The sequence below is a fragment of the Lynx canadensis genome, chromosome C1 (assembly GCF_007474595.2).
Source record: "Lynx canadensis isolate LIC74 chromosome C1, mLynCan4.pri.v2, whole genome shotgun sequence".
Lineage (NCBI taxonomy): Eukaryota > Metazoa > Chordata > Mammalia > Carnivora > Felidae > Lynx > Lynx canadensis.
The window spans coordinates 218,306,133-218,315,313 of NC_044310.1; the positions used below are offsets into that span (position 1 = coordinate 218,306,133).

Below are 9,181 nucleotides of genomic sequence, written 5' to 3' on the forward strand. Positions count from 1 at the left end.
ATGGCCCCCGCCCGCCGCCCCGCCGGGGCCCGCCTGCTCCTCGTCTGTGCGGGCCTCCTGGCCGCCGCCGCGGGCTTCGTCTCCCCGGAGCCCGGAGAGCCCGCCGAGAGCCGCGCCCGCCAGGAGCCGCGGCCCGGGAACGAGCTGCCGGCGGAGAACCGCGCGGGGCCGCCCGCCCGCCCGCCGGTAAGACGCCGGACCCCCTCGGGCCTCGGTTTCCCCACCCGGAGCGCTCACGTCCCTGAGATCCCGGGGAGGGGTGGGGGCACCGAGGGCAGCGCGGCGTCGCGGGCGGAGACCGGGGCTGGCCCGGGCGTCTGCCTTCCTAACGTGCGGTGGAAGCGCGTGGCCGGCGGGGCTCCGGGAAGACGCGGGGAGTGTGGACGCGGCCCCTCCGCGCGGACCGGCGCCGGCAGGGCCAACCTTGGCCGGGACTTTGGGGGTAGTTCTGCGGCATTAAGGGCAAAATTCCACTGGCTCCGCGTGAACCGCCTTTTCCCCGGGGTGGAGGCAGAAGGAAGTTGGGAAGTGGGTAAAATGTAAATAACTCGACCGGCATGAAATTGGGAAGAACCTATTTGTGAAAGTGTGACCGCCGCTCCCCGAATTTACTAGGCGCAGTTCTCTCTGAAAAACAACAAAGAAAGTGCTTCCCTTTCGGTCTGGGGAGCGTGGCGGGGGTGGGGGCGGTGTGTGCAGGGCCCCTAATGACCTGCGGCTTCTGGCCCTGAGGGGATGATCTTGAGCTCGGCCCTGCGCTTCCTCCTGAGGGCAGCACACAGTGCCCGGCCCCGAGGGTGGGAGGAGGGGACTTCAGAGGAGCCCTCAGCTCCGGGCTTCAGCTCACACTTGGAGCCACCAAGGCCAAGGACACCGCCTCCAAAGAGGGCTCCCTGGGAGGAGCCTCCCGAAGTGCTTCTCCCACCACTGGAAGTCAGGAAGGCCAACCCCACCCAGACCATGGGTCACACTTTCTGGAGAAGGGTGGCCAGATGTCAGGATACAGTCACCTGGAAGCAAGAGGCCTGGGTGCTCCCAGGAGGGGTTCTGGCCTCGGACTCTGTTTGTGGGGCCCACACGGGACCAGAGGCTCCCCCACCTCCTTTCTGAGAGCCTCTCACAGCTGGGGACCCCAGTGGGACAGGACAGCTGCCTGCCACCCACCCACACTGCCACGGGCCGCCTCCCCGGCCCCAGGGTGACTCGCCTCCACCTGTTTCTGCCCCCCCAAACCAAACTGGGGTCCAAGTACTGGCCCAGCTGGGAGGGTCAGCTTGGCGCGCCCGTCCAGCCTCTGTGGAACCCTCTGGGCACGCGTTCCCGACGAAGGCGGAGCGAGGCGGTGAAGTGGAACCCGGTCCTGTGTCCACGGTGAGCAGCTAGTAGGACGGCACCTCGCCCGGCCCAGGAGGCCCCGGGCACTCTGAGCCCTTTCTCTGCCCACGCCCGGGCTCTTCTGGCACGGGGGGCGCCGTGTCCCCACCACTGCACACTGGCTCCCGAAGGAAGGCCCCAGGCCCTGCGGAGTGGCCAGGAGACCGCCAGCTTGGTCTCCGATGACAGGTCCTGGCCAGCTCTGAAACCCCGGCGTCCTCCCTTCAGCCACTGTTACTGGCTTGTGAGCTCATCTAAGCCCTTGGGCCGATTTCCTTCCCAGCTGGTGGCCTCACCTGGGGCCAGACCACCTGAGGCCCAGTGGCTGATGAGCCAAAGGCCTCTCCCTGAAAGGCACCTCCTGGGATTTTGCTCCGTGTCGGCACTGGTCAGAATGCAGTGTGCACAGGAATGGATGTTTCTAGAATCACCCCTGTCCTTGTTCTGGAGGTCCTGAGGAGGCTGAGTGGTGTCACTCCGCATTCATAACAGATCAGTGCTAGGCCGCCGGGCCTCCTCACCGTCCCGTTCTTGTGCTGTCAGCTGCCGTAACCCGTGTCCCTGGCACTCCAGCGGGGGCCGCGCAGGGGGCCCTGGGGAGCCCAGTGGCCTCCTCCCGAGCACTTTCGAGCTGGCGGGCTCCCAGGGAGCTCCTGTGGAGGGAAGCCGGAAGAGGTGGGCCAGCCAGGCCGGGATTCTCACCTGCTCGGTGCTCTGCGCCCCCTGCCCCCCACCCGCGGCCCAAGCCCTCTTCTCCACAGAGCCCAGGCTGCACTGCGGCCTGGTCACCCTCCCTGCGTGGGGAGGGCGGAAAGCCCGGGCTGGGGGCTGCGCCGGCTTTGAGGACACCAGTGCTGACAAGGACCAGGCCCCAAGGGTGCGGAAGGCCCGTCCTGCGCACGGGGACATCCTGAAAAGTGTCCTGTCTGCTCGGGGCGGGGGAGGCGCCCACGGCGGGAGGCAAACGGGCCTCACGGCTGGCTGTGTTCCAGGAGCCCCCGGCCGAGGGGACACAGGGCATCGAGCCCAGGGATGCCTGGATGCTCTTGATCAGGCAGAGTGACAAAGGCGTCAATGGCAAGAGGGGAGGCAGAGGCAAGGCCAAGAAGCTGAAGGTGAGCACGGGAGCTCCAGCGGCGTGTGTGCACGTGTGTGTGTCCTGGGGGAGTGTGTGTGTGTGTGTGTGTCTTGGGGGGGGCACGTGGGGAAGCAGGGGGCCTCCACCTGCAAGGCCTTCCCTGCACCCCCAGCCCACCACCGTCACCCCCTTGCCCCCCTCCGCAGCCCCACGGGCACACCCGAGCAGTGCCAGCGAGGACAGACCCTCGCCCTTGGCCTGGGGTCGGAGAGCACAGAAAGTGCCAAGCTGGGGCCCCAGGTGACCCGGAATTTGAGGCCTGTTGCTATCATTTTTCCTGCACCCCTGGGAAGCCAGGCAGCGCCCTCAGCGACCCCCTTTCTCTTCCGTCTGTACCCTAGGGAGGGAGGCCCGGGCTGGCCTGGGACGGCCGTCCGGGAGGGTTGCAGTCAGGCTGGACTGACACACCCTGTGGTTCCCAACAGGTGGGGAGCCTGGGGGCCCTGGAGACTGCGGGGTTCCCTGTCTCATTCCTTTTAGCCCGAGACCTGGCACCTGCTCTTGATGTCTAGCTCACTAGACATGTCTCCTCACTGCTGAGGTTCCTTTTCAGCTTGGCTTCCCAGGGCCCCCGGGGCCCCCCGGTCCCCAGGGCCCCCCTGGCCCCATCATCCCACCTGAAGTGCTGCTGAAGGAGCTCCAGCTGCTGCTGAAAGGTAGGGGGGCGCCCCTGTGGACACGCACCCTTGGCGTGAGTGGGGCCGGAGGAGGGTGTCCTGGAGGAGGTGGCCGGGCATGCCCGTGTGGGCCAGCCCTCGAGGAGGCCCCTGCTCTGTGACGGGGGGGGCTTGGGTGAGGCTGAGGGTCGGGTTGGGGGTCTGGGAGGAGCGTGGTAAGGGGGAGGCTTCGCAGGGGAAGGAGGACTTGGCCACTCGGGGACCAGCACCCTACCCCATCTGGGATTGGGGCCAGGGGACCCGTACCCCCAGAGTGGGGACCATCAGTGAGGGATCAGAGCTTCGTAACTTTGCAAAGTGCTCCTCTGATCACAAAGCAACCATGGGGATTTGAGACTCACCCCGGGCCCTGGACTGAGACCCCAGCTTCTTCCCCTTGATCACCTGTGTCCCTGCCTTTTTCCCTGGCAGGTCTCAGCTGCTGGTCAAGAGCCCCACGGGAGGCAGGGAGGATGGTGTCCTGGGCAGTCCGGGGCGGGCGGGGGGGGGGGGGGGCAGGCGGGGCGGCGGAGCTGTTATGTCCGGGGGATGGCCCTGCATTTGGGCAGCTGCTGAGTCCTATCTCCCAGTATCTTCCAGAGTTCACTTTATTATGACAACTATTAGGAGAGCCTTTCCTCCCCTTCAGTTCGCTATAAGCGGAGAAGACAGGAGTGGGCAGGGGGAGGCGTGGGCAGGATGGAGAGGTGAGGCAGCAGAACCTGGGCGCTGGGTTCAGTGAGTCCGCCCCGAGCTTCCCGGTAGCCAAAGTTCGAAGGGAAAACAAGAACAGCCGCGGGCTCGGGAAGCCACGTTTTCCAGGCCCGGCAGGCGGCGGGGGGGGGGGTCTCCCGTGGATCCCGGAGCGCGGGCGCCGGCGCGTGGGGCGCGTGCAGTCGGTAGTGGATCCGGGGCAAGGGTCGGGGACGCGGGCAGGTGGGCGAGCGGCGCGGCCACCGCTCGCTCTGTGCCAGGCGCGGTGCGGCAGCGGGAGCGCGCGGAGCCCGAGCCCTGCACGCGCGGCCCCGCGGCGGGCGCGGCCGCCCCGCGGGAGGACGAGGAGGCGGCGGCGGGGGACGCGGGCGTGCTGGCCCTGCTGGCCGCGCCCCTGGCCCCGGGCCCGCGGGCGCCGCGCGTCGAGGCCGCCTTCCACGGCCGCCTGCGCCGGGACGCGTCGGTGGAGCGGCGCGCGCTGCACGAGCTGGGCGGCTACTACCTGGTGAGCCCGGGCCGGCGGGGGCGGGGGCGGGGACGCGGGCGGGCGGGCCCGGGCTGACCTCCGTGCGCCCCGCAGCCCGACGCCGAGGGCGCCTTCCGCCGCGGCCCCGGCCTGAACCTGACCAGCGGCCAGTACACGGCGCCCGTCGCCGGCTTCTACGCGCTCGCCGCCACGCTGCACGCGGGTGAGGCTCCCGGCGGGCGGGGCGCGGGGGGTCGTCCCCGTGCGCTCGGAACCCCGCCGCCCGTGACCGCCCCCTCCCCCCACCCCTGCAGCGCTCGCCGAGCAGCCCAGGCGGGGGCCGCCGCGCCCCCGGGACCGCCTGCGCCTGCTCATCTGCATCCAGTCCCGGTGCCAGCGCAACGCGTGAGTTGGGGGGGGTGGGAACTCCGGCACTAGACCCGCCCCCCCCCCCCCAGTCTCCTCACCCCACCCTAGCGCTGCCCAGCTTGGAAAGACCCTGTCCGCCAGCGCCGCCGCACCAGCTGCCGGCGACCCTACGCCTCCTTCCCGATCTCGAAGTCAGCTCCCGGCCCCATCAGGCCATCCTTTTCCAGCAGCGGGGGGTGGGGGGGCGGCGCACGGTGCTTACCCCGACACTTTCCCCAGCCTCCCCGCTCCCCTCGCCTGCGCTGTCACCCGGAGGCCACAGTGCCCGTGCAACCCATCACCGTCCCCGTCTCTTCTGCCTGTGAACTTCCTTCTCACCGTCCGCTCCCTGACACGATCCCTCTTTTCCGTGGCACCTGCACCCCGGAGGGCAAGGGGCAGCACCCTCTGTATCCCCAGCGCCCCCAGTGGATCCCAGGCACAGAGCGGGCGCGCGCGCTCCACAGCAGTTGGGAGACAGAGTTCAGAACTTCCCAGTCCACGGTTGGAAACCTTCCATAGATTGGCCTGAACCCACTTTTTTGGCATCACTGCTGCCACCACACCCCCACTTCCAGCTGCACCGGCCTGTGTCCTCTTTGCAGCAGGGCCGGGACCTTTCAGCCCTGGCCTGGGCCCAGGCTTGCCTTTCTGGGCACTCGCAGAACCCCCTTGGCCCCGTGGAGACTGTCCCCACTCCTCTGGAGGATCCAGTTCGGATGCCACCCTCCACCAGAAGACCTGGCCAGGACAGCTGTTACCACTGCACTGAGCTGGGCGGCTGTCGTTTGCCGGGGTGGTTGTGAGCACAGGAGGTTGGTGGGGCCCGGGGTGCGGGCTGACGGTCTTCCCATTTTGGCTGCAGCTCCCTGGAGGCTGTCATGGGCCTGGAGAGTAGCAGCGAGCTCTTCACCATCTCCGTAAACGGTGTTCTGTACCTGCAGGTGCGTGGGACAGGCTCGGGCACGGGGGGCAGGCACCACCTGGGCAAGGCTAGGTGGGTGCTCAGGATCCCTGGGAACAGTGCCCTCCGACTCCTGGCCTGGGAGAGATTGGGGCCACACCGGGGAGCCCACACGGGTTCGGGCAGAGCAAAGCCTCCCCCCCGGCCCCGGGCACGGCCGCCGTCCTCAGCTGCCGCCCTGCTCCTCAGTCCGCTGTGTTCAGACCTCCCCGGCATCCCACAGAGGACTGGGGCTCCCTGTAGGGACAGGTGGCAGGAGGGAATGGAGGTCAGCTCTGTGCCCTCAGGCTGACACTGTAACAACCCTGGGCCTGTTGCAACCGTGGGAAGCAGATGTAACTTTACACAGGATCCTACGTGACAGTCTCTTCTGGCACTGTGGGGCCCTTGGCAAGTGACAAATTGATACGTGGGATTTAGTAAAAGAGAAAGAGTTGAAGTGCAGACGTGTGGAGTGACAGCTGACCCTTAAATAGCAGCATGCCAGGCCTCCCCCCCCCCCCAGCTCTTTACGTAAAGTACCTGCTTTGAGGTCAGTACTGCTGTTTTTCCTCCGTTCACCAGAATGGAAAGTCTTTATTTAAGTGTAGGTGATGTACAGCGTTCCCACTGTTCACAAACACGGGAATGAAGGCACAGAAAGGTTACGTCGTTTGCTTAAGCTCCCACACAGTTGGGAGGCCAGAGCTGTGGTCGCTGTAAGGCATCGAAGGGTCAGGTCCCAGGCACTGCTGGGTGGCACGGGGTCCACCTGGGGTCCTCGGATGCAGACGGTTGGGGGAGTCCCCAGATTCTGCATTTGGGGGGCTGGCGGTCCCCAGGCTGGCTCTGACCCTCCCTGCAGATGGGGCAGTACGCCTCCGTCTTCCTGGACAACGCCAGCGGCTCCTCCCTCACCGTGCGCAGCGGCTCCCACTTCAGCGCGGTCCTCCTCGGCGTCTGAGCGGCCACACCGGGCCCTTCCTTGTGCCCGGCAAACAGAAGCGGGTCCGAACAATATCCGGGCCGGGCGGCGCCGGAGTGGCGGGGGGCCAGGCGCCGGAGGAAGCCCTTGGAACTGCCCGTGTGGGTCCTGCCGCTCAGCCCAGAGATGGCCCAACTCCAGCGGCCCAGGGAGGTGACGTGCACACTGGCACCAGGAGTGATTTCAGGAGGTCGTCTTTCAAGAGGAGGAGAGCCCCATCGGGCTGTTACTCGGCAAACGTTTCTATGGGGCTCAGCGCCCAGAAGCACTTGCTTTGTCTTGGGGGAGTTGGGTCCCAAATTCATTGTGACACTGTATCAGTGATGGACTGGGGCGGAGGTCCTGTGAGGGGACACAGGTGTTTCTTCCCAGGTGCCGCTGAGGAAGTTATACGGCAGCCCGGGCCAAGGTGGCTGCAGGGACCTGGTGCCACAGGGGGCGGGGGGGTGGGGTGGGGCAGGCTAGTCTGACAAGGGTGTGTTCAGGCCCAGAGGGAAGAGGGCGGTGGCTGCAGTCACCTTACCATCTGGCAGGCTTCAGGACGGTGACCAGGTCTGCCCGATCTCCCAGAGCACACAGCTCGTGTCCCCTCTTGGAATCCCAACACCTCCCTCCTGCAGGGGGGATGGGGGGGGGGGCCCGGGCACAGTACATGCGAACCGGGCATTCGGTGCCCTTGGCAGGCCTGGTGCGATTCTCAGTAGGACTGGTACCCACCCTACCAGGAAGGGCCGGCTGCCGTGGGTCCTGCCTCCCCTGGCTGTTTGATAAGGGCTGCTGCGGCCACACCCTTCTCTGGATTTCCCTTTGCATCCAGTGGGCATATTTTAGAGAAGCTTTTACCCTTGAAAAAACCACGGACCTCTTCCTTTTTCTCAACCTAAGTGTATTACACACCAGTTTGTTGAAGTATTTATTGTATGATCTTGCCGGGTGGAATGTATTTATATAAATAACTGACTTCGTGATGTGGTTCCAGTGCTAAGAACTCTTATTGCAGGACTTACGCACAGTGACAAACACAAAGCGCAGACCTGAAAATAAAGAACCTTAAACATTTAGGCCAGGTCCACTCAGGACGGCTCTGGGACGGTGGCTTTCTGGGCACTGGGGACTCGGGAGTCGCAGACTGGCTCCTGGTTGAAGATGCCGAGTGGATAAAAAGCGTTCTGTTCCACGCCTCTGGAAAGTCAGGGGTCCTTCTCTCTTCAGTGACACCCCACCGTATGGAGTCCCAGTCCCCGGCAAGGAGGCTGGCTCCACACTCTCCGGGGAAGGGTGTGCTCAGAACGTGGCGGGGGGACTTGCAGGCCAGAAGGGGCGATAAGGCGCCTGCGCGTGCTGGGCGGGGCCAGCGCAAGTTACCAAACTGCTGCTTCTAAGGCAACGTGGTGGAAACTTACATCATCCTGAGGCAAACACTTAAGGGAGGCCCAAGAGCTGCTTTACTAAAACTCGGTTGCGGTGATCATGTGACCGGTTTTCCGGATCAATAAGGACTTGAGAAGTATTTTAGTTTCTTCCTGCAAGCAGACTATGCATTTATTTATTTATTTTTTTTTTAACGTTTATTTAAGACAGAGACAGAGCATGAATGGGGGAGGGTCAGAGAGAGGGAGACACAGAATCCGAAACAGGCTCCAGGCTCTGAGCCGTCAGCACAGAGCCCGACACGGGGCTCGACCTCACGGACCGCGAGATCGTGACCTGAGCCGAAGTCGGACGCTTAACCGACTGAGCCACCCAGGCGCCCCCAGACTATGCATTTTTTAACATCTTCACCAGAAGGGTCCCCCTTTCTGGGGCGCCTGGGTGGCGCAGTCGGTTAAGCGTCCGACTTCAGCCAGGTCACGATCTCGCGGTCCGTGAGTTCGAGCCCCGCGACGGGCTCTGGGCTGATGGCTCGGAGCCTGGAGCCTGTTTCCGATTCTGTGTCTCCCTCTCTCTCTGCCCCTCCCCCGTTCATGCTCTGTCTCTCTCTGTCCCAAAAATAAAAAACGTTGAAAAAAAATTTATAAAAAAAAAAAAAAAAAGAAGGGTCCCCCTTTCAAGTGTCCTCACAACTGACCTCAGCCCAGCACAGAGCCAGCTGCACGCACATGCCTAACACTGGAAGCTGGATTTCAGAGGCGTTTCCGAACAGCAGCTTGGCTGCTTTGGCCGGGAAAGCGCCCGTTTTACACCCAGGGGATCCAGATGAGGGGACTCAGGAGACCCGGCAGTCCAGAGACCTGGGGCCTGACTGCACCCATTATCAAGGGAATCAGAAATTAGCCGAATTCCATGTCGTTCGGGGAGGGCCTGCCAGAGGCACCTCATGTATCGGGCTACCCCTACCCCCCCCTCAGCTAGGCCTAGCACCCCGCCCCCCAGAGGCACCTCATGTGTCGGGCTACCCCTACCCCCCCACCAGCTAGGCCTAGCACCCCGCCCCCCACACAATGTTCTGCAACCTTATTTCGCACAGAGAACTGAAAAAAGCCAGAAGGCTCGGACA

The 9,181-nt window shown here is 64.7% G+C and overlaps 1 protein-coding gene across 1 annotated transcript; it reads left to right on the forward strand.

Moving 5' to 3' along the window:
* Positions 1-7,147, forward strand: ERFE (erythroferrone). The gene is made up of 8 exons (XM_030325958.1): positions 1-186; positions 2,367-2,489; positions 3,066-3,168; positions 4,143-4,387; positions 4,463-4,571; positions 4,663-4,753; positions 5,622-5,700; positions 6,565-7,147. Exons 1-8 carry the CDS (start codon positions 1-3, stop codon positions 6,661-6,663), a joined length of 1,035 nt encoding a protein of 344 aa, XP_030181818.1. The 3' UTR covers positions 6,664-7,147.
* The last annotated feature ends 2,034 nt before the right edge of the window (positions 7,148-9,181 follow it).